Raw genomic sequence first — 25,065 nt, forward strand, 5'->3', positions numbered from 1 at the left:
GGAAATTACCAGAGAACTATTAGAGACTTGAGTGCTGTTCTCAGCTTTGCTATTAACTAACTTGGGCATGTTCAGCTGCTTTGAGCCTCCGCTCTAAAAAGGGGGTGTTGAATTAGATCAGTGGCATTCAAACTTTTGATCCTAACAGTAAGAACTGTCTTTTGCACTATTACCCAATATGTGTGTGTGTGTGTGTGTGTGTGTACATATACATATACATGTGTTGCATGAAAAACTGACAGTGAGCTCCCTGACTACATGTAAAACACTTTTCATTAAAAAGGTGCTGGCTTTGACCCATACATTGATTTCATTACTTGTTAGTGTTTCAAAGATATTTAAAACATGAATATTAAGGTTCCTTCACACACAAATATTTTGTGGTTTGACTTGGGGGAATGAGGAGGAATGCCTTTTGTAGCTTTGTGAAATCTGTCCCCTGGGGGTCAATAGTGATTTCTCCTGCTTTTTAAGCCAGCTTATCTCTGGGTCCCATGTTCTCAAGCTCCTAGCTCTTTCCCAACCCAAACTTCCTCATGGCATTAGGGAATCATTATGCTAAATTCCAGCCCGCTATGGATGCCTTCCAGGGTTCCTAGTTGTGCCAGTGGCCTTCATCCAAGCATATTCTGCCCCCCCCCACCTTCTCTGTGCCCTCAACAGCCATTGCCCTCCATCCTTCAGTGTGCTGCGTCCTATGCAGGTTCCCTGGGGGCTCCCACATTTACCAGCGTGGAGGAGAGATGGTTGCAGAGACAGGTGTGTGCAGTGTACCTGGCTGCTGCTCCCACCCAGACTGCCTGGGTGTTCATCCCGTTGTCATCACCCACCGCCCGCCCGCCCACAGCTGTGGCACTTGGGGGCAGGTTCACCTCGCCACTGCCTTCCTTTCTTAGCTTTAAAATGACCACGTGATAGTACCTATCAATAGGCTGGCACACAGCGCTGACAGACTTACATGTTATTGTTGTTATGGTCTGAACACCACAGTTTGTAGTGGTGTAGTGGTATGTAGTTAAATCAACAGACACATTATATAAAAAAGAAACATTTGTTTCAATGGGAAAAGAGGTTAGAAGCTAGAGATTCAAACTTGCCAGAAGTTATTTTTTCTCCATAAGCACTTCAACAGTAAATGTGTTGCTTCTAGGTGTGAGTGTAGCTATAGCATCTAAACATCCCTGGAGCGGCCCCTGCAGTGCTTTGCCAAGTTTCTGCTAAGGATAAACAACTCCTTTTGTTATTGCCCTCAGCAACTATTTCAGGCTGGTCTTAAATTGCCCACCCACCCTTCTAAACCCTTTCCCTCCTAGCCTACAACACCCCCTGGTAGAGAAAATTGAAATCTGGTTTCCTAAGAAATTCCTAAACCAAACCCCTGCCCAGCTCAGCTGTCCTTTGGGTCTCATCCCTGCCAGCCCTCTGGTCCCCTTCTTCCCAGGCACCTAGCCACTCTTGTTTAGACGCTTCTCCAGCTTGGGGTGTTTTTTCCCTCTTAAAGCAAATAGAAAACCTTCCTTGATTCTTCTATCTCATTGTAGCTATTGCCCATCTCGTCTCTTTTACATGCAGCTTGGTAAATTGTCTGTAACCACCTCCATCCCCTCACTGCTCTCACACCTCAACCTCTTCAGTCTGGTTTTTGCTTCCTGAACAGTTCCAAAAATCCCAACAGCCTTCACCGTCTTCTCTTCAGTGATTCCTCAGCTGCAGTATTTACACCCTGACCTTCCTGAGATATGTTCCCCTTGCCCCTCCCTTTCTCTGGTCTTCCTCCTACAGCTCTGGTTGCTCCTCCTTTTCTGGTGGCTGTTTGCCCCCCTTGATGCAGCCGTGAAGTATTGGCCTGGGTCAGGCTGGGGCCTTGGGCCCCGGTGTGTATTCCCTCCCCACGAAGTCCTGTCCTCCCTCACCTACAGCTGTGAACACTGTGCTGTCTGGCATCCTGTGTTTGCATTTCCAGCCCTGACCCCTTGGCTAAGCTCAGGACCTATCCAATGTCTACACCTGAGTGTCCCCAAAATACCCTACATTCAACATGTTCAAAGGGAACCCATGACTTATGTAACGTCCTGCATCCCGCTAACATGAACACATAGGGTCTTTCTATCCATCAGAAGTTTTTTCAACTCAGTATCCTCTGCTGCTTTCCAGTTAATCTCCCTGCATCACAGTCCCCTTGAAACCATGCTTCAGACATCAGCCAGAATGCTGTTAGCAAAACACAGGTGAAATCGTGTCACCCCATACTTAAAGTACACCATTGTTCTTAGGGTAAAGTCCAGACTCCTTTGTAAGACCAACAGGGTCCTGCATGAACTGGCTGCTGCTGGCCTCTCAGCTTTTCCCCTGCCCCCATCCCACTGCACTGGCCTTAGTCGCCACCACCTTTTATTCACTCAAGTCTGCTCCACTGCTGTAACTGTCCCCGTCACCTACTTAGCATCTAATCATCTTCACTGTTGCCTTCATTCTCCGCTCCTCAGCTCTAGGTCTGGTGCTTTTGTCATAAAACTCCTATAGAAATTTCCTTCAAAGTGCTTCAGTTTGTAATTACACATTCCTGAATGTGAGTGCTTTAATTAGCGACTCCCTTCCTGCTCAGCTGGTAAGCTGCTTGATTTAAAGGACCTGTTTCTGCTCATCACTGCGCGTCCTTGGGGCTCAGCACTGCACTTGGCGCTTGGTGGGCATTCTGCGAGTGTGGGTTGGATGAAGGAACTGTGGTACTTGTCATTTTCATCACCCTCTCTGCCTGGTAAGTTAAGCACAAAGCCACTGAAATAGCATCAGAAACGACTAGCGGTTTGGTGCCCTCAGCTTTCCCCTGGTGGGTGTGAGCTTTTGTCTCTGGGTGGGTGATTCACACTTTCTCAGTCCAGCGCTCTGAATTCAGCCTTTTCTGGTTTTTATATCCCATATCAGTAAAAAATTTGAACCTGAGCGCCAGTATGTTTACCTTTTAGTTATGGATTATTCACATACACTACATATAAATATATGTATATTATAAAACATAACACTAAAAATTAAGAAGGTTAAGGTAAAAGGTATCGTAAATCCTAACATTTTTCTTCCTGCTTCGCAGTGTGGCAATCCATTTAGAAGACCACTGCTCTAGTGAGTTGCTTCCTTTTAATTCAGTTATGAAAGTTGATGCTATACAAGAAATGCTGTGCCTTACCAAGCCCTCCTTACGTACTAAGATCTTCCCAGCCCTGGTGTGTTATGGGTAGGAGTGGAGAGCATTCTTAACCCTTCTTTGATAAACGAGGAAAATCCAGTGGTCTGCCTGAGGTCCCCAGCAAATCAAGTGTCTGTTTCTGCGTGTCATCTTGGTGCTGTCTGGTGACCCACTAAAACTCCCTCAGGTCATCCCTTTGGATCCAGGAAAGGCCAACCCCTGGTCTGTTCCTGCAGCTGTCTGGAGAGGCCCAGAAGTGTCTGAGGTAAGAGGATTCCATCAGTAGACCTAGGCCAGTCAATGGAGCGAGGCGGCCTTCTGCTTGTTATCCTCAGGCTGGACATAAGTTAAAGGCAGGATGAGCGGCAGCTGGAAGAGCAGGGATGGAGGGGCAGGGTAAAGCTGGAGGAGAGAGAGGCCTGTGGTGTTTCTGTGTGAGGCACTTAAGCAAAGTTGTGCTGGGACCTGTCAGTCACGTGTGTCTAGAAGGTCTGGATCACCGGATTCCCCTGCCTCCTGCAGAAGTCATGAAAGAGAGAGAGAGAGATCCTGTAATGGTAAATTTAAAGGGATTACTTTCAAGGGCATGCATCTTGGGGAGGGACCACAGTATGGAACCACCTTTTTTTCACCTTAGCCACTGGTTTCACCAGCAGGCCCAGATGATGTGACCGGAGGGAGGGCTGAAGGGCACCTGCTTTGACTGACGTGGCCTGTGTGTCCAGGGTCCAGAGTGATGTGGGGAGTTATGTGCATGCTACTTGAGTATCTGTGTAGCAGATTGAATTTGTTGAATCCAGTTCCTGTGTCCTGGGCTGTGGGGAGTGGGTCACAGAAAGGTGGTGGTGTGGGTTTCTTGGGGGGAGGGGGGTGCAGAGCACAGTACACAGGAGGAAAAAACAGGTGTGTGGTTAGGGAGGCAGATTGCAACCCCAGCTGTGTGTCAGAACCACCAGGGGAGCATTTTAAGAAATTCCCAGGCTCTCCCCTCCTAAGGAATCCTCTCCGAGGGTGGTGCCCAGTCTGTGTATTTTTAGAAGGCTCTGAAAGGGGCTCTGAAGCACAGTTGGGAGCTGCCTCCCTGAGGCAGGTGCAGAACTTCACAGCAGGTAGGAAGAAGTAAACTAAGTGGAGGTAAAAAGAGAGGAAAATGGAGCAAGGAAAACAGGAAATAGGAAAGAAGGGTGTGAGACTTAACCTGCTGGGGGGCAGGGATGCAGGCTTTGGCCTGGCTCTCACACCCCCACGGCCACACAATTCGCACACACCCACATTCCTGCTCGTCACTTTGTGATTTTTCGTTTACCTGTATCAAGAGGCTGCTGAGGGAGTGTTGGATGGACTGATTGAGCAAGGCTGGGCCTGGCCTGGCCTCGATCTCCAGAGGACCGAGAGGAAGGCTGGCGGGCGTTTTGTAAGAAGGAGGGACCTCAAAGTGAAGGGGTCAGGTGTAGTGGCCAGTGCCCAGGACTAGGAGCTCTACTCCTTGAAGATACCTGGCAGGTGCCCTCTTTGAGCCTCAGTTGCCTCATCTGTAAAATGGTGATGAACAAACCTGCTTCTCCCCGGTTGTTGTCAGGACTAGAAGAAATAAGGTTTGTGCCAGGAGTGTATTGTGGACAGCCCCTGACAGTTAGTAGGTTCTAACCAGCCTGGGCTTGAACAAGCTGTTTGAATGGGAGGTGGGGAGCCAGCCTGTCTGAAGGAGGCCCCTTGCTTGGTGTCTGAGCTTGAGTATGGTGGGGCAGTTCTTGGGAGAGCTGTCTTTGCCTGCCCCAGAAAGAAGCCTTACTCAGCCTCTAGAGTAGGTAGAAAAAGTCAGGAGGGGCCCCAAGCCGGGTACATAGCCCCCATATTTTGTTGATGTGGGGCTGGAGCAATATCAGCCGCGCCGTGACTTCCCTGCCCCAGGGCCTGCCTTTCCCCTGTGTGGTAGGGTTAGGATCGGTGGGCCTGGGAGCCTGTTCTGGAGCCTGCTCTGTGCCAGTAGCCCCTCCTGCCTCTCAGCTCACCTCCCGGCTGCAGAACTCAGTCTGCCCCTCCCAGGCCTTTATCTCGCATTCCAACAGCTCCTGCAAAGTCTTCTCCAGAAAATCTTTCTCTACTCACTGGAAGACAGGGAGCAAAATCGTGCCCTTCCCGGGTGATGTAGAGATGTAGAAGTCACCAGAACTTCTAGGTTATGCCACAATGTTCTGTCAGCCAATTCTGGTGGCCCCTCACGGGAGTGCATTGTGGCTCTCCTCCCCATTGGGTTGGTCAGTGTCTCTTTATTCCCCCCTCCAGAGGGCAGCCGGGAGGGCTTGCAGAACCCATCATAACTCCCCTGCAGCTGGGTGTATCAGGAAGGCTTTGTGATGACATCATGTGGTCTCCAGCCTCCCCTCTGGCTGCCTGTGAGAAGGATCTGTCTGTTCTGGCACAGAGGCCTGTTCCACATGGAGGACCAGGAACTGGCCATCACAGTCACCCAGGACGTTCCTTCCACTTCTGCATGTCTCCCCTTCCCCCGTGGAGATTTGGGTGTACTACCCTGGGTGTGGCCTGAGAAGAGTGGGCAAGCATGTACTTTAGCGGAGCTCCCCAGCTGTCTCTGGTAGGCCTGAAGAGGCCTGTCTGCAGAGGATGGCCTGCTGCCATAATGAGTGGTTCTCCTTTTAGCCCCCATCCAGTTTGCCGCTCTGCTGCAGACTTGCCTTTGTGTGTCTTGGTTAAGAGAGCTGGTGTGTCTGCTTGTGTAGGTGTGGTCTGTGAGTCTGGGGAGGCTTGTAGAGGAGGGCCCTCCAGGCAGAGGGAGGGGAACCGGCCTGGGAGCTGAAGTGGAATGCCGTTCTCTTAAAAGCGAAGGGTTTCAGGGCAGGCAGCCGCCCTCTGTACTCTGGAGCCTTCCAGTGGCCAGTGAAGTCATTGTCGGGAGCTGTCGCAGGGGAGGGTCAGATATGGAAGTGAAAACATACCTCTGAGTTTGGCCAGTGGTCATGAGTCCACAAGGTCTGGCTCTGGTCTGAAAGGCGTGCACTGCGCAGGAAACCAGACTTGTGTGGGCAAATGCCGTGCCAGCCCCAGGAGGCTTTTTATGGCCACAGGTGATGATGAGCAGCATGGCTGGCTAGTGTCTGATGTTAACGGGAGTTAGGAGGGTGATTTCTGCAAATAAAAAATACCCTGGAGGGGCCATTCATTTTTATATAAGGCATACCTCACTTGATTGCGCTTTGCAGATACTGCGCTTCTTACAAATTGAAGGTTTGTGGCAACCCTACGTAGAACAATTTTATCGGTGCCATTTTTCCAACAGGCTCAGATGAAGGTTAGTATTTTTTAGCAATAGGGGATGGTTAGCATTTTTTAGCAAGAGTATATTTTAATTAAGGTATGTACATTTTTCTGAGACATAATGGTATTGCACACTTAATAGACTACCGTATAGTGTAAACATAACTTTTATACACACTGGGAAACCAAAAGATTCGTGTGACTCACTTGATTGCATTATCTGCTTTATTGTGGTGGTGTGGAATCAAACCCATGATATCTCCGAGATATGCCTGTATTGATTGAATGCCTGCTGTGTGCCGGGTTCTGTTCTCTGCACTCTGCACATAGCATTCCACTAGATGAGCACGTCATCTGTACTGCCCACATCAGGCTACCATTTCATTGAGGGAGATGGTCAGTAAGCCAAGCAGAGACGTGACTACTGGTGTGATAGGCCCCATGAAGACAAATAAAGCTGTGTTAAAAGGGGTGGGTAATCCAGGAAGGCCTCTCTGAGGAGGTGGCATTTGAGCAGAAACTCAAGTAACGTACACTGGACTTCTGGCCCCCATAAGCCCGAACCTTAGATAGCTGTCTGGAAGTACCTAGGAATCATCTGCTGATGAACAAGCAGAGGCCCAGCAAGATTAAGATGCAAATTCATGAGGGAATTAGTAGGAAAGATGAAATGATAGAAAGGAGGGACAAAATATAATTGGCCATTGCTCCGCTCACAACCTTAGGCATTTCCCCTGGCCAGATGATCCTCTGCCTTTTCATCCCGGAATGTCTTTTATTATCCTCTTGAGACTCATGCTTTGAAAAATTTATACTTCCAGATTGCATTTATTAATAATAGATTTATTTTTCTCGTTTATGGCTAGGTGTGTTGGGGGTAGGGGGCAGAAATGTTAAACACATCTGTAACTGCCAGTCAGCCCTCCGGGCAAGAGCTAACCACCTAGAGTCGGTCTTCTTCCTGCCTAGGCAGAGATATGGCCCAATTTTGGTAACCACAGCTCTTCTTGCCGTCTGTCACAGTGGGATTTCCATTGGTCTTTCTGAAATGGCAGTTTCTTGGAGGGCCCCCAGTACAGCTTTGGTTTCCATCTGGACCTTTCAGGGCCTCCCACCTAGTTTGAGGGTCCAGGGGCCTTGATGTGGGCTAGGGAGCCCTACTGATGCCTGTGACCAAAGATGGTGAATCAGGATCAGAGGGCCCCCAGGGCTTACTTGAAGGGGAGAAGCCCACAGTTAAGTCAGGTAGAATCCAATCCTGACATAACTCTCCAAGGACAAGAATGAGACGTAATTGGCTGATAGTTTTCATCTAGAAGCAAACATCCTGCATGAATTTGAAAGGAGATTCTGGTGAAGTAAGAGTTTATTAATTAGCCTGTTAGGGAACTGGCTTTTCAGTATTACGGGGGCTGGATAATTTGATGCCTACTCTTCTACTTTGAGCTTCTGAAGGGAAGGCACTAGATTTTCATCAAATATTGAGAAAAAGTATCTTTTCTATGTTTTGTTTATTTTTAACGGTTGAGTGTCTATGTGCCCGACACCCTATTCTTATTCAGTCCATACAGAAATACTACAAAATGAATGGGGTTATTCCCACTTTAACAGATAGGGGAACTGAGGCTCAGAAAGCTAGTTAAGTAATTAGCTCAAGGTCACATATTACTGAGAAGCTGTGCGTGGGTGCAAAGCCGTGTCATTGACTTCAGAGCTACCCTGTTTCCCCGAAAATAAGACCTAACCGGACCATCAGCTCTAATGCGTCTTTTGGAGCAAACATTAACATAAGACCCAGTATTACATTATATTACATTATATTATATATTATATATTATGTAAGACCGGGTCTTATAGTAAAATAAGACCGGGTCTTATATTAATGTTTGCTCCAAAAGACGCATTAGAGCTGATGGTCCGGCTAGGTCTTATTTTCAGGGAAACACGGTATGCACAGAACCTCGAATCTTTGACCTTCTGCCTCCTTCCAGCCACTTTGGGACTGCTGATAATATGGAAATACTCTAGACTCCTGACTTTCATTTCTTTTCTCTATCATAAAATCTGCTGCGCTTGTTTCCCTAGGAAAGTGATACAGATGATGCCAAAATTTCTGATTTTTTAAAAATGTTTTATTGTAAAGTAGAAAACATTAAAGTAAACAAAATAGTGAGGTTCATTGATTTTTCTCCTTTAGATTTTTTTTTTTTTCCTTTAAATGATCATTTTACACTGTCAGAAATCCCAGTGAAATCAACTTTCCTGTGCCTGCCCTTGCCTTTCTGTGCCAGAGTCTTAATGAATGTGTCTGGGTTTCCTTTTCGGCTCTGACACGCTTCGTACACAAAGGCTTGTGCACGCAGACGAGCATGCCCACGGTGACTCAGGGACACTAAAGAGGGTCTGGGGGTGGGAGAAGGCCACATTGTTTTCCCATAAAAGTAAGCTAAGACATATTTAGGGGTTTGGGTGCTGCCGCAAAACCAGCAGCAGTGTATTCTAACCTTGTGTGAGAAAAGACTAGTGGCTGTTGAGGAGCAGACAGGGCGATGCTGTGTGTTTTCCCTGGAACGCCTCGCTGCCCTTGCCACCAGCAAGACCCCTTATGGGACAGGAGTCAGACTTACCCCTTAGTGACCATCTGCTATGAGCCTTGCATCAAGCTAGGTGCTTGGCAAACATTACTATTTGATCTTTGAGAACTCCCTAAGGTGCAGGTATGGTCGGTCACCCATTTCCAGACAGGGAGTCAGATGATATTCGAGGCAAACTGAACTGCCCCCTGTGTGTTGTCGTGGTCCCTTCTGCTTGTCCCTCCCAGACTGTACACTGGGGGCAGGAGGCAAGGATACTTTTTTCACTGGGTCCCCAGCACCTGGTGCCCTGGGTGGGTTCGGAGTAGCATTTATTGAATGAATGGAGGTGAAGTAACTTGCCCAAATGGGTAGAGTAGTGAGCCCATTAGATTGTAGGACTCCAAGGCTCTATGACTGCTGCCCTTACAGATCAGAAGTGGGATCTGATTCTAGCTCTTTGGTTAGTACGCTGAGTGAATGCAAAGAGACATAAGCACTAGCTTATCTATATTGCAGAATTATTACAGGAAAATATTGGAAGCAACCCAACTAACCCATAAGGAACTGGTTGAGAAACATGATGGCACATCCACACAATGGAACCCAATTCAAATGAGAAACAAGTTAGTTTTTGTGTACTATATTACACGGACTCCCGGAAAAAGAGGCAAGGCAAACATCAGTATATAATATGTTAGTTTGGATAAAAAGGAGAAAAATAAGATTCTGAATTTGTTTTTATACGTGTGAACAAACCCTAGTGGAATGGTTAACAAGACAGGATGGGAAGGGGAATTAACTGTTTATCTTATACTTTCTAGTTTTGAAACCATGAGAATAAATGTGTTAACTTTTTAAAACATTTTTTTTTTTTCTAAATAACAGAAGTGGCTTTGGCCCAGCTGTTGTACTTATCTGAGCTTCATTCTCCCTGCCTGTGCATTGAGGCAACTGTTTTATTCACGGCCCTTCACCTGAAGTGGGAAGTTGTACATATTGTGTATCTCTGGCTTTTGTAGGCTTTTCCAGGAGACCCTGACCTGTACTAGGATGGTCTGTAGTCCCTTCCATTGGTGACCTGGGCCTGGGTCAGCTCAGGCTGCTGGAGAAAGGCTGGGGTGGCACAGGAGCAGGGGGCCCTCTGCAGAGGTGTCGGGCCTTGTTCCTGTCCTCATTCCTGGGAGTTTATCCTCTGAACACCCTGCCCTGACGTGACTCAGTTGGTTCTTCCCCCACAGTGAAGGATTACAATGAAGAGAGTCTGTTCTGGAGCATTCTGACAAAGTGCTGCAATTTCATAGGAGGAAAAAAAAATGGCAGATTGTTTTCCCGGGTTATTTTTAATGCTTTTCAGTTCAGCAAACATTTATTGAGAGCTATGTGCAAGTTAGTGTGAGGGAGTCAGAGCTGCCATAACGCCTCGTCTCTGTTCTCTGGGGTACAAAGTCTTGGGTAAGAAACTTGCTTGTAAAATTAATCCCTCATCTCCTCTAGGACAGCACTTTACCTCCTCTGGTCCCATGGAGACTGGGCTCGATAGGGATTCTTCTCCCCATTTTGCGGACGAGGAAGCTGAGTCTCAGTGAAGCCTTAACCAAGGCCATACATACAGTTCCTAAGTGGTAAAGCCCAGAACAAAACCAGATTTTCTGATTACTTCTCATGCACCCAAAGTCTCATAATCAACATATTCTGCCATAGAATAGCATGTTTCTACCTGGAAACATTGGGTGAGCACAGTCCTGAATAAATCTCTTCTCTTTTTCCTTTAAGGAAGGGCAAGGGAAATCTCAGGCTTATGGGCAGGTCTTGGATCTTACCCCCTTTGCTGTGGTCCAAACAATGCTGATTCCACTGCCTGTGCAACCCATCACCATACCAGCAGTTAGGCTTGACAGACAGCTGCCTTCTCCCCACCGAATTCTCATGCTACCACTTCTTTTCTTCCCTTCTTCCACAAACTGTTGCCACCACCTGTCGCCCTGGCTAGTCCCCAAAAGGGCTAAGTACACTCCCTACTCAGGGTCTTTGCCCTGGTCGTTCCCTCTGCCTGGAAGATTCTTCCTTCGGTCTTCACTTGGCTTCAAGTACCCACTGAAAGCTCAGGTTGGATAGGCCTTCCCTGGCCACCCTTTCTAAAATAGTGTCCTTTGTTGAGATTGCCATTTGTTCTCCCTCCTCCTTTTTCTGTGTAGTATTTATATGTATTATATGCATGTATATACACTTATTGGTTTGTTATCTCACCCCCCCACTAGAATGTAAACCCGTGAGGCCAGGCACCCAGTGTTTACTGCTGTATGTTTAATGCCTAGCATGGGTGTCCAGCATCTAACAGATACTCTAAATATTGTTGAATGATAGATCAAGCCTGTGGCCTAAGTAAATAACGCTCCTTTAAAGAGGAAAGAATCAAACCATGGCACGGTAAGAGAAAAAAAGACTCAAGGTTCGTTCATCTCTTTGCTGAAGTATTATTCATTTAATAATCGTCCAGCAGTGTTTGTGTGTAAAGTTCTTTGCAAATAGTCACTTAGCAGCCTCCAATTTGTGTGCTTACAGGGACAGGGAGGGAGCTCACTGGTTTGTTTTTTGGGGGGGTGTTTTTTTCCAGAGCAACCTGTTCTTTTGTGAGATAGCCATAATGATTTAAACACCCTCTTATGTTTTATATTGGGCCGAAAACTGCCTCTGTAATTCCTGCACACTGATCTTACTTCTTGAACCACCAGAGAACACAGAATAAATGTACTTCTATTTGCACCTGGCACTCCTTCAGATAGTTGGAGAAAGGTAGCTGTCATGAGTCTCCCCACTCTCCGGCCCAAACATCTCTAGTCCTTCAGTTGTTGTTCTAGCGTCACAGTTTTCAGAAGCCTTCCCATCCTGGTTGCCTTTCTCAAGTTTGTTCTGCTTCGAGGCTTGGAATTTGAGGTTTGGTCCTTTGGAACAGAGTGTTTTGGGAGGCTGACCAAGGAACCTTGGTCCATCCCACTTGTTTTCTGTCCACACAGCCCAGCGTGGGCTTGTCTGCTGCCCCCCTTGGCAGGGAGCTCCTTCACAAGCTTTTGTGAAGACTGACATCATTAGGTTCTTTCTCAGGTCCTCTGGTTGTCTAGCCCCTCCCTGACTCGGCAAGAATTAGAGACGTTGTAGGGTTTTTGTTTTTTAGCATGTTGAGATTAAAGCAGCTGCAGATCTGTGGACGACAATGAACTTAACCTCTATTTAAAAACACAAAACAAAACAGAAAATATACATAGGTAAAGTTCTCTCACCAAAATACAGGTGAAGAGGGTGGAATTCTGGAAGTAAAGCAAAACGTACGCGTATAAACCCTGTAAGTTCCTCCTTTCTCCTCTCTTTTTGACTTCCTGTGTCTTTTTCTCAGGTCTGCCTGTCTCTCCCTCTGCCTTCAGTATTCCATCCTTCTCTCCTCCCTTCCAGCAGCCCCTTGGTTCCCCATTCCTTCCTTTCTCTCATTGCTCCCTGTTTTTCCCCCTTACACGTAGCAGACTTATGGAACTAACATTTACTTAGCATTTCATGTACTCCCATCGCCAGTACTTTTACCATAAGCATTTAATTTACAGACTTAGGCAAGTTGTATGTGTTGAATTTCTCTGAGGGAGAAAGAACATGTTAAGTTGCTTCTTATGTGTGACCCTTGGCTGCTTTGTGTAGTGGCCTTGGGTAGAAGAAACTTTTAGCCCCCAGCATTAGGTTCTTCTGTATGATTGGTTCCTATTTCTGCCCAAATTGGTTTCTGATTGGTGGTTGGACAGACACTAGGGCTTCAGTGCAGTGGTGTTTACTCTGCTTCTGTCACTGCCAATGCTGCTGTCATTTTGGGTAGAGATGGCAGAGAAGGAGGCCAAGGTTGAGAGTTTTGTCCCCGAGACCACTTAGCCTTTCCTGCCACTTGTGCACTCTAGCCCTCCTGGCTGGTGTGAGTGCGGAGGCAGGGAGGGAGGGAGATGGGCCAGGTTCAGGCCAGGGGCTCTTTTCCTAACAGCTGTTTTCTTTTTCCTCCTCTCCTTCCTCTGGCTTCAAGAAGTTCCTTAGAGAGGACTGTGACTTTGGGATGTGGGCCCTAAGTTAGGCGAATTGAGACTAGCCAAAGGTTTGATTCCATGATGGGCTAATAACTATGTGACCTTGGGTGAGTCACTGGGTTGGTTCAGTTGCCCAAGAAGCTGGATTGGATCCACTGGTTCCCCGGAGGTGGCAATGATGGGGTAATTCTCCAAAGCATTTTTAAAAAGCCAACTGGAGGTTTGGTAGTGGCCCGTCCTAGGGCCGTAGAAAGTTTCTCGGCTTCTTAGTATGAATTGTGTAGTCTTAGATGGGCTTTGCTGGTGGGTTGGGCAGAGGCTTTGAATTGCTAGTTCATGGATCTCTGAGTAGTAAAACTGAGGAAGGGAATTAACTTTCTGTTTTGCAGGGTGTTCTACTCAGGGACCAACAGAGAGTGGGTAGCTGTCAAGGTCCACATCACACCCACAGCAGAGACCCTGGGCTGTGTCCCCTTTTCAGACCCTGCTGACCCAAGGACTCTGGTGGGGTTTCCACAGCAGACAGCCCCAGCTGTCCAAAAGTGGTCCCAGCCCACCCAGGATTAAATCCTTGAATCTGATTTTAGGAGCCAATATCGACTGTGTCAGTCACCTGGGACGAGAGCCCAGGAAGCCATTTTTGTATATTTTTGTTGATCTGCCCAAGAGTGGAGTTAGTGGGGCACTTTATTTCAGAAAATGAATAAATAAGGGGTTAGCCTTTTAGAATGTAGATGATACTGCAGAGCTTGAGTGACCCGTGTTTATGGAAAGCCAGCCCCTCTGGGCAGAGCACCGGGGGGACACTGAGACCTCAGACCAGACCTTAGCAAGGCTGTTTGGAGGAGAGACAGCAGAAGGAAAGACTGCAGATGTCCTGTGGCCGCGCCGCAGCTCTCACAGGGCCCTGGTAGACAGGGATAGATTCCCTGGGAGGGATAGAATGGATAGAATTCCAGCTGTCTGCAGGCGGAGTCAGTTGAGGTGTAGGTATGGCCTGGGGAAGCGCTTTGTAAACTGTAACATGGGGAAGAAATGCCAGGTGTTTCCTGCAGACCAGGGAGGCTGGCAGAGGGGTGAGGTGGGGACAGGCTGCCTTGGGAGGAGTCACAGGGTTTGGTCAGGGAGCACTGATGCTTGGGGGCTGGAAATCCTTCTCTGGATTTGTACTTGATCCTCGTGGCCATTAAAGGCTTTGGGACAGGGAGCGATGGGACATGACGTGATATGATCAAAGGAGCATTTTAGAAAGATTGACCAGGATTTACCCACCCCCACCCCCCCCCCCCCGCTCTCTAGGCCTTCCTCTTCAGTTTCCTCATGACTTTTCTGTTGCGTGGGGCCAGTGCTGTGCCTCTTTAATGAGATCATGGTGGATGGTGCGAGTTTTTGAGGAATTGCAGGGTTGTTGAGCAGGGAATAGGACCCTGTGAGTTGAGGTGCCGGCCCCCATGCCACCCTGTGAGAAGGCAGGCATCACGTGGGACAATACCAGACTCCCACATTCGGAACCCAACACCCCAGACCTCTGGGGGCTGTTTTCATGATCCTGCTTTATTTTAAGAGACTACATGATTGATTTTCACATTTAGTAATTATTGGGATAATTGCCTGGTACTCTGGATTTCCTTTCTGGGATCCCTCATTGATGAATCCTGGAATTCTTTGGCCCATGAACTCTCCGACGTACTTTGGGGAACAGTGACTGAGTTTGGGTGGAATTAACAGTGTGTGGACCACAGAATTTTGGAACTAGAAGGAATCGCATCTCTGTGCCCAGGCTACATTGTCCAGTGTATGGATCAGGGGGCTGACAGACGCCCAGGAGAGTGGACATGACTTCCCTCAGGACACACAGCAAGTTAGTGGCGGAGTGGTTACTAGTGTCCAGGTCATCAGACTTCCTGACAAGCATCCTTTGCTCTGCACCTCTGCTTCTCCCCCTTTCCTTCTCCTGGTCACTATTCACACACCACCTACTGGGACCAGTGTCTTCACTGGACTCTGCTCCAACTCCTGTGTCTTCAGACCTCCCAGCATCTACTGAGGGTAGAAAAGGACAACCATTTAGAAGTTGCAGCCTGCTAGATTTTTCACTTGATCGTGTCAACCACCAGTTCCAAAAGCCTCATCTCTTCCTCTCTGAACTGTTCCCCATTTCCTGACTCCCAGACAGCCCTCTGAGCCTATTATCTGCTACTCAGAGAATACTTTTCCTTCACATGCTCTTAAACTAGGCAAGGCTGTGCAGTCGGGGAAGGCTTCCTGTAGGAGGTGGAATTGACAAGTCCTTGAAGTGAAATAGACTGGCTGGAAGGAAGGAATGAAGTTTAAGGGGAGTAAAGCAAAGGCATAACAGCAGGGAGGGGCCCCAGCCTTGCTAGGGTTCACTATCAAAACAGGCCATTGGACAATCCCAAAGCCCAGGTCCTACACCCAGAATGGAGGAAGCATCTGCAGTGGAATCAGCTCCCCTGTCTTAGGCAAAAAGCAAGTTCTCCCCGCTCCGGCGGAAGGAGGTGGGAAGCTGGTTACAGGCAGCGCAGGAACCAGTCACAGCGTTTATGTTAATGTGGGCCCTCCCCCAGCGGGCGCGTAGCCTATTACCCAGGCCTGCCGACAGCTTAATTACCGCTGCTGCAGCCCGCCGCGTTCCATGATTCCCTAAAATAATAAGGATGGCGTCACCGACTTCCCGTGGCCATGTGCTCGCACCCGAGCCTCCAGAGCTCTATTGTAGGAAATAAACAAAATCCAGACACTCAGATGCTTTTTTCTTGGAGGGATTTTTTTTTTTTTTAAGTAATGTGGGACTCTGACCCTTAGTTAAGATTTTAAAAGATCTTTGAAAGGTCTGGAGACCTGAGTCGTAGCTACTACCATTGAGTCTGCAGAATAGCCTCCTGTTAGCAGAAACTGAAAGCTACATGGATGACTCCACGTCTTCCACTGGGGACTGATTTTGGATCAGAGCAGCAGTGTGGAGTAAACAGTGTGGCAGAAGAATCCCCCCGGCTCCCGGTTCCTGGGCTCTAGGCCAACTCTGGACCTTGGGTCTTCCTCTGGAAAAAGGGCTAAATTAGACTAGCATTTTGCAAACTGTAGATCATGTTTAAAAATTTTTTTCTACTGTAATAGAAAATAATTGTGACAGGGTAAATTTTGTTGCAGTGTATATGCCTATACGTACACAAAAACCTGTGTGCCCTGATGTAGGGTGTAAATGTATTTTCTGCTGTGGGTTGTGGTCAGGCAGCCACTGACCTACATGATCCTGAAGGTCTTCCTAGCTTTCGAAATGTCCGGCTTTTCTCCCAGAGCCTGACTTTTCCCCATGGAACTTCACTGATTTTTGCAGGTTTTGCCACACTGTTAAGCAAAACTAGATTTTATGGTTAAAATGACAAAATCACAAGCATTTATCACTCTAATTGAACACCTTTAGGAAGAAGTCCATTTCCCCCCTGCCTTGGTGTCTCAAACAGTCTGGCCTTCTAGCTAGAAATCTGCAACAGGGGATGGCCCATTTAAAAGCTGACCTATTTAAAATCCATGAGCACCAAAAAAAAACAACACGGGGTCAATTTGATTTGAGTCTTTTCTGTGCAAGGCTAGAACCTGAAAACTGAATTGATCAGGGACTGACAAGGTTAAAACCAAAACTACAAATATTTGTTGAATTCTTGCTTAGTGAGAAAAAGAAAATCAAGGCTCAAGGTTAGCGTTTTATCCAAAACAAGGTATGGATGTAAAATCAAGAGGACTGTATTTCGAGCACACCATCTGAGTTCTCCAAAATGTGGCGAAGCCTCGTATGTTCCACGAGGAAGCCTTGCACACAGCTCAGGTGACTCAGATTGATGTCCTGCCTTTGTTCCCACTGTGCCGTGACAGTGGACACAGCAGTAAAGCTGACTATGGATCAAGGAGAAGGCAAGTGGCTTTCCAAGCTGGGAACATTCTTTCATTTAATCCAACACTAGGTAATGGGCACTGTTGTTATTGGAGGAAACAGAAGCTCAAGAGACGTGAGATGAACCAGCAAGTGGAGAACATGGACTTGAGCCAGGTCTGTCTGACTCCAGAGCCTGCCTTCTGTCCGCCTCTCCACGTTGCCTCAGGAAGTGCTGGAAAAATGACGAGCAGTTCTCACTCAGGCTTCCTTTTCTCTGGTTCTGGCCTTCGGAGGGCTCTGTTTGAGGCCCAACTGTCCATTGAAATTAGGACCAGCTTCACAGGCGTGTGACCTGTGCCCCGTGGTTAGAAGGGCTCTGCTCTTGGATTTAATGTGCTCCTGTCACTGTCTTAGAATTCTTAATAATGTCTGAACAAGGGTATATCACATTTTCATTTTGTACTGCGCTCTACAAATTATACGGCTAGTTGTAGCTTTGATATAGTGTGTCCCCTTTCTTGGTCTTTCTGGGTCCCTCTTGCCTGCCTTTAGTATGCCCATCTTCTTTGGAGTGGAGGCATTTGAAAAATGTACTCTGTCCCAAACTCAGGCCTACTGTCTGGCACACTGGACTGTAGTTGTTTACCAGCCGTCTATCTCCTAGCCGGCCACCACACCTCCTGCTCGCCATCCCCTCCGTGTCCCCTCAGCGTTTGCCTCGGTGAGCAATGTCACAAGAGCTCCCTGTGGGGAGAGAGGGTTTTCTTCCGGACAGACCACTAGGTCAGGGCAAGAGGAGTGTGCACGGTTGGCCTGACTCCTTGGTGCTCATGCTCGTCTCTGGGACACAAGACACACTGAAAAACGTTGCTGTTATTGTTTGTAAAATATAGGGTTCATTCAACTTGTATCGGACCCGTTACACTGTAATTTTGACTCACTCTGTATGCCCGGCACCTAGTGTTATGCCTGGCACGATAAACAGGACATTTGTTAAGCAGTTGCTCTGGTGTCTGCTCCCTGCTAGGCTGATTATGGCGAAGGACAGTCCCTGACCTCTAGGAGGATCGGATGCTTATTACACGATTAAATGATTCATGCAGCAGCTGCCCTTGGTGCCCTGGGATGTCAGAGCTGGGTGTGCGGAAGGCCTCCTGGGGAGGGGGGCTTGAACTGGATTTGTAGTGCAAGGCTGAGAGGTAGGGAGCGATGAGATTGAAGAGAATGGAGGCCCCTTCAGTTCACTTTAGGAACTTGAATTCTCCCTCCCCCTGCCCCCCCTTGCAGGAAGCCAGGAATGTTTTCTAGGCTGCAGGTTGCACTTTATAGGTTAAACAGATATCATCATCCCCTTTCTGCAGAGGCAGAGCTAAGACCTCGGGGAGAGAGTCAGGGTCATTTAGCCAGCAGCTCGAGGCCTATTCCCAGTGGTCCACAGTCCCACTGTCACAGAGATCCCCGTGGGAGTCAGAAGCAGGTTTAGAGTGACTTCATCCTGTGACCAGGACTGCCATGTTGGGGATAGAGAGGAATAGTCAAATTGGAGCGATCTGTAAGGACACGATTTCACAATTTTGAAACAAGCAACGGGTTGTTCCTTAGAGTAATGTGTTTGTGTGTATCTTAGACATTTCAGCTCCCATTCGTGAGAAATGACTGCTACAACTTTGCTTTGGGGACAAGTTTTTAAGGAAATGCCAGAGCAGGGCAGTCTGATTTCTAGGGAACTTCTCAGTGCTGCCCCACACACTTTTCTTTGGGGCCAAGTATGAATATTCAGGCTTCTCTGGGTATCGACACTCGACACATGAAGTGCACGATCCTGTTGGGGTGTTTGAAGAGCTCCTCATACAAGAGTGTCGTCCCAATTGTTGTTGGACTAGAGGGAAACCACATTCGGATATTTTTAAATAGCCAGTGGGATTGGGAGAGAGTCTAAACCCAAAGTACAAATTTTCAGTTTAATTTTAACTTTACGCTTAGCTCACACCCAGGATTTGGCTTTGGGAAATGGGCCTTAAATTTCTTTTTCTTTTTTTTTAAGTAGAACACACCAGGAATGCCAAAGGGATGTTCTCTTCACATGGAAGGATTTAGAGTATGGCCACTGAGTAGAGGTGCGAAGAAGTGGGTTGGAATTGCTGCAGTTCAGAAGTGATTTAAGGAACACTGGGGCATGGTAGAGGTTTTGAAACACCGGAGCCTGTCCTGGAGCTTGCAGAAAGTATGGCCCTTGGTGGAGGCAGGCGGGGGGGCAGAAGGAGTTCTGCAGGTTGGCTGTTGGGCTGATGTTTTTATTTTTTCCTGTTTGGTGTGTTTCAGACACTTCACAAGCAGCCTACCTGCCATCCCCAAAGTGCCACATCACCCCACAAAGAAGCAGTAGGTTTCCCCCATTGTGGTTTTGGCTTTTTAGTGACATCAGCAAACTTGGGAGCTAAGCCTGGGCCTCTCCAATCCTCTTTGATCTCACCCCAGACTGTGCTGAAACCCCCACCAGGAGGGAAATGCAGAAACACTGGAGGTCCCCCAGACCGGCCCTATAACCCACCATCGCCCTCCAGATACCACAGGCTTCCCTTTCCAGTGATTTGGAAGCAGCCTCTTGCTCCGTGGGGAGAGCGGGGTCCCAGGCCCCCAGCCCCTCTCCAGATCTGTGTTCCCTGAGTGTGAGCTGGGTTGGCTTTTGTGTTTTGGTGAGCGAGGAAGTATAACCAGGGTGGTCCCTGCACTACTGGGGGAGCAGTTAGAAGGGGGCTAAAAGGGAACGGGAGCCATCAGGGCAGCTTGTTGGATTGAGCTGGGGGTCTGGAGAGCCTGTGCCCTACATTGGGGAACATCAGAGAACCATCGGGAGCCAACATGGGCCCAGTAGACACCCCCATGACCGTCCGGCACTTTCGGATGGGTGGGTGTTTCTGCTGTGGCTGTAAGATGGGACGATGCCCCACGGAGCGACTTGGAGGGTTGCACGAGCCAGTGCTGGTGACGCACGTGTACCTGCTGAGGGCTCAGGAAAGATCCCACGACTGTTCATGAAAACAGTAGTGACAGTGACTGGCACAGTGCCCCCGAGAGGAATGGCCACCAGCCTGGTGTGCTGCTGGGACTGGAATCCGTAGGGTTCCTGGGCAGCACTGCGCCTCTCCGGGAAAGAGGCCGAGGAATTCCCTTGACTCCCCAGCACTGCCTCCCCCCATCTGTGGGGCCTTCTCCTTGGCTAATGGCATAGGAGGAGAAGCCCTTGACCCAGCTAGAAAAACCGCATGTCTGAATTTATTGAGGGTGGATTGGAATCCCTTATATTTATCTTTCTTTGGTGGAGCTTAAAGAATTCCCAGGACCTTCCAAGGAAATGAGTAACTAAAGAAGACTGTGGGCCTTGTGACTCTTGGCGTTTACTGCGACAAAGGAGGTGGTCCCCTCTCCCCCAGTACAGCTGATCTCCCTCGGTCTGCTCTGCTCCCCTGAGGCCTGGCTTCCTGGCTCTACACTGATTTCCTGCCCGAGGGCAGGAGGCCTCTCAGGATTTATTCCCAGGCACTCTTGCCACTGACCTTGAGAAGGTGACTTGACCTGGACATCTGGCCTCTCCTGGGGACTGAGAGAGTAGGAAAGGCCCAAGGAAAGGTGGGCCTTGGCGCCAGTGCCCAGGCCCAGAACTTCCTAGCCCTGAGAGAGAGCTGCTCCGCCTGGCTTTGCCCCTCCTTGCAAATTGCCAGTGTCCTGGTCTGAGCTGTGTGCCTCTCTCCACTAGGAAGGAAGAAAGCAGGGCAGCTACGCGATGCAGATGCTGCGTCCCAGATGTGCTCCAGACTCCCTGGTCTGTCCACTGGTAAGGGTGGACTGAAGGGCACAGCAGGCCTGCTGTGGGTTCTGTTCCACCAGGCTGGCATTTGGCCCAGAGATGCCCAAGCAGGAGGGGCACCTGGAGGACTGTGGCAAGCTGCTCACCCTGGGCCCTGCAGGAAGAAGTGAGGCAAATTGGCGGAGGGGCTGGACTGGGACTGGTTAGAAGGCCCATCTGCTTATCCCTGAGAAGAAAAGGCTATGAGGGGCGGGAATGACCCTTCGGGCAATGTGGGACTGCAGCGGAGAAGGACAAGCCTGTACCATGTGACCCACGGATGAGACATCAGAACCTGTGGGTGGAAGTCCCAGGGATCAGCATATCCAGGCAACAGTAGTACGTGTTTCCTGGAGGCTGCAGGGAGCAGGCAGGGGATGCTGTGTCAGGCACCTGGTGCAGCCAGGAGGGATCACCTTGTAGGTGCCTGCCAGCCCTGGGAGGCCAGGAAGCAGCCAGACCGTGTGGGGACAGTAACTGTGGGCATCTGTCTGGAGGAGCACGCACCGTGGCCTCCCTGGCTGACTTTCTGGGACATTGCAGGCCCGAGATGTGATGACTCTCTGTCTCCCTACTATCTGTACTGGAAGCCTGGCATCTCACCTTCTAACAACCTAACGAGAGGGTAGCTTTTTATCACTTTTTTCTACTTCATTAGAAATAAAGGATTTGGGCCCCAAATTTGGGTAAAAAGAAGAGAATCTAAGGACTCTTAACAGGATGAAACTGCCTCTATGTAGTTGGGCGAGGGACAGACAGGCCCACAGAGGTGTCTCCAAAGACCAACTTTTGGACTTTGCTGAGCTCAGTATTTCATTATGGCTGGATCCTGGGTTGTGGCTTTCCATTCTCTCCTTCCGCATCTACTCAAGACCCTGAAGGGCAAAGTCTGGAGCCGTGAGATATGTGATACGGTAGCTCACGTGTGTGTCTCTTTACACTTATATTAAGACTAAATAGAACTTAAAACTCAGTCGTCTGCCCCCCCCCCCCCTTGGACAGTGCAGAGGTTCTCATCGTTGCAGGAAGCTCTGTGGGACAGTGCTGGTCTAGCGAATAGAGTTGGAGGAGCCCCTGGTTGGCTGTCCCTACCGTGTGGCTGGCCGAGCAGTGACCATGGTGACAAATTCCAGGCCCAGTGGGCAGGCTCTGACTGTGGTGCCAAGGGCAAGAGCGGGTGAGAGCAAGCAGGAAGAGAGAGGGTCACAGATCGTGGAGGTGAAGGGAGCTCGGGACTGAGCATGGGAAGTAGGGAGCTAGCCTTCGTTGGGGGGGTCAGGCTGGGGCGATAATGAGCATGGGATGAGGCTCAGAGGTCCCCTAACAATGTTAGAGTTGGGAGCTGGGGTGTTTTAGTTTTTAATGGAGTTTGGAAAAATGGCAGCAGGGTTGGAATGAGACCACCAATCTTGCCAACGGCAGTGGGACTTATTAAATTTGTCTTCTCCAGTTCAGCCACGGCTCCTATCCAGAGTGGCCCCTGGTTCTGCAGCTCTGCTCCCCCCACCCCCTCACACACACAGGAGGACCAGGGTGGGCGTGTGCAGTACGACGCCCCAGAAGTGCTGGAATAAGTGCTTTTTTTAGTGTATGATGGACAGCTCCCTGGGTCCGTCGCCCTGTCCTCCAAGGAAGCCTGACAGCCTTCCCCTGCCTCCGCCCCGTTCTTTGCCTCCATTTATGCAGCCCTTCCTTTCCAGGTGAAAGAGCTCGTCCTGGACAACTGCCGGTCAAATGAAGGCAAAATCGAAGGCCTCACAGATGAATTTGAAGAACTGGAGTTCTTAAGTACAATCAACGTAGGCCTCACCTCAGTCGCAGACTTACCAAAGTTAAACAAACTTAAGAAGGTAAACAGAGTGTAGGAGCGTGTGGGGAGGCGGGGATGGGGGCGGGGAAGGGTCCTTACTTTGTGTTTAGGGAGCGTAACTGAAGGGGAAGCCAGACACCTGTACCAACACGCCCAAAGATTCCAAGATGACTTTCTCTTCCCCACCTGTCTGTGGAGAGCCAGGCGGCGCTGAGCCCAGAGACTTCATTTTAAGAGCTATTTCTACTTTTTCTCTTCCTGCCTTGTTTAGCTTGAACTAAGCGATAACAGAATCTCAGGGGGCCTGGAAGTATTGGCAGAAAAGTGTCCGAACCTCACACATCTAAATTTAAGTGGCAACAAAATTAAAGACCTCAGCACAATGGAGCCACTGGTGAGTCATTTGGGTCCTCCTCTCTTTCCACAGGGTGGGAGGGGGGAGGGATTGATATCAGGGAATACTACTTTTGCATTTGTATAACGTCCTTTTTTTCCCCACTGATCTTACTTTTTCGACTTTATTTAATTCTCATTATGTGCTATGAGATAGAGTCTGAGCAACTATTTCTGCTTTGTCCATAGAGAAACTGAGGCCTAGAGAAGTTAAGTAACTTGGCCAAGGTCACACAGCCAGACTGGGCAGTTGGGAGAGGGGTGGGGGTTGGACCCTGGTCTCAGTTTCTGCTCTAGTGCTTTTCCTCATGCAGTTTCTGTTCCACTTTGGAAACCAGAGCTGTCATTTCTTCAGGCTTACGTCCTGGCTCCTTGTCCCTCTTTGGGCAGGGAGGAGCCATGCAGGAATTAAGCTGACTCTGGAGGAAGCCACCATGTTTTCTGCTTGGGTCCCTCTCCTGAGTTGGTGCTCACAAGGGTGGGAGATGGGTTGGCTCTGACACGGGACCCCTGGGATGGCAGAGAGCTGTGTGGTTCAGGAACCTCGGGCAGGCCTTCCTCTGCTTTCCTCCTGGAGCTGAACACAACCCCAGACTTCATAGATTTCCTAGCCAGAAAGGGGCAAGTCATGGTCAGACTAACAATTTCTACATACTCGTAAGCAGGATCTGAATGACTGTATTGTCTTGATTTTTAAGGAGATAAACTGTAAGTTGTGTCATTGATTCAGTAACAGCTTTTTTGAAATATAGAAATACTAGCACACAAAATAAACACACTTACTATAAATATACATATAGGAATCACTTCATAAGCCATGCATCTTAGAATCAGGGAAAGGCCCTGAGGATATTTTGCCAAGTTTGTCACGTTTCCCTTTTCTGGGTCTATAGGGTGGAGGTTGGGGCATCATCCCTCAGTTTGTGTTTGTAGGGTTCTTGTGTAAAAATCACTCTTTGCCTTCCATGGACGCTTGAGGAGGGCCTGGTTGATGGGCCAGTGTAACAGAAGAGGAAGCTGGTGTTTGTTTCTCAAGCTCGAACTTTACTAAAATATGCTTCCCAGGAACTTCTTTTCAAGTCTTTCACTTATCTTCTAAGGGGAAAACAAAAACTGTTTTGATATACCTAAAAGTCTTGATTTCATAATTTCATTGCAAAAGGAAAAATCTTTGATGTGTGTGTTTTGGGAGGCAAGGTATGGGGACTGAGTATATAAAACATGGTGATTCAGTCACCATTAGAGATCAGATATAGACACACACGCACCCTGCTCCTCACACGACACACGGTTTTTTAGCTTCCTCTTCCCTTATTATCAGAGTGATTGATGCGTTACACTTGCCCACCCAGACCCCTCCTCTGCCCCTAACCCTCTGCAGAGAATGACCAGGTCTCCATCACAAGCTCTTGCGAGAGAACCTAATTCCTGACGCTGACCTTGAGGGACAGTGGCAGTAGTCACCAGTTAGGCCGGCCCCATTGGAACGGGCCCGGCCTGGGACAGGGTGGTCTTGTGCCTGCGCCTTGAAGACATGTCAGGTGGGAAATCCAGGTGCAGCTGTGTTTCTTGCTAGCTTTCCTCAGCCACCAACCACCATACGGGCATAACATAGCTAGAACCTGTCTGGGATAAAGCTTTGGCAAAGCAGATGTGTTAAGGACCATGGACAAAGTCTGGGTCCTCCGTTAGTTTGTTTTCTCTTGTCCTTTTTGACAGGCAGCTTTGCAGAGTAAGCGCACAGTTCTGAATTTGGGCTGCCTGATCAAACCCCAATTCTCTGTCCTCTACTTCCTCGTCTGTAATTATTATTCCTACCTTATCGGGGTTCTTAGGACAAACTGAGTTAATACACAAAGTGCTATGTTAACTCCCATTATCATCATCATCATTATCATCATCATCATCATCATCATTATAATACACAGGACTTAGTTTGTTGGCTCTTGGTGCCATTTTAGTTCCCCACTGGCCCCCATTCACAGGGCCAGGCAGCAAAGCTTTGCTTTCGTGCACCAAGAGAGCTCCA

The 25,065-nt window shown here is 48.6% G+C and overlaps 1 protein-coding gene across 1 annotated transcript in view; it reads left to right on the top strand.

The window, feature by feature from the left end:
• ANP32A (acidic nuclear phosphoprotein 32 family member A) overlaps positions 1–25,065 on the top strand; it is a 35,462-nt gene that overhangs the window by 4,622 nt on the left and 5,775 nt on the right. Inside the window, exons 3-4 of the mRNA XM_019725634.2 lie at positions 22,534–22,683; positions 22,915–23,037. Coding sequence (XP_019581193.1) covers positions 22,534–22,683; positions 22,915–23,037 — 273 coding nt within the window. The remainder of the gene's footprint in view (positions 1–22,533; positions 22,684–22,914; positions 23,038–25,065) is intronic.

Source organism: Rhinolophus sinicus, linkage group LG03 (genome assembly GCF_036562045.2).
Source record: "Rhinolophus sinicus isolate RSC01 linkage group LG03, ASM3656204v1, whole genome shotgun sequence".
Classification (NCBI taxonomy): domain Eukaryota; kingdom Metazoa; phylum Chordata; class Mammalia; order Chiroptera; family Rhinolophidae; genus Rhinolophus; species Rhinolophus sinicus.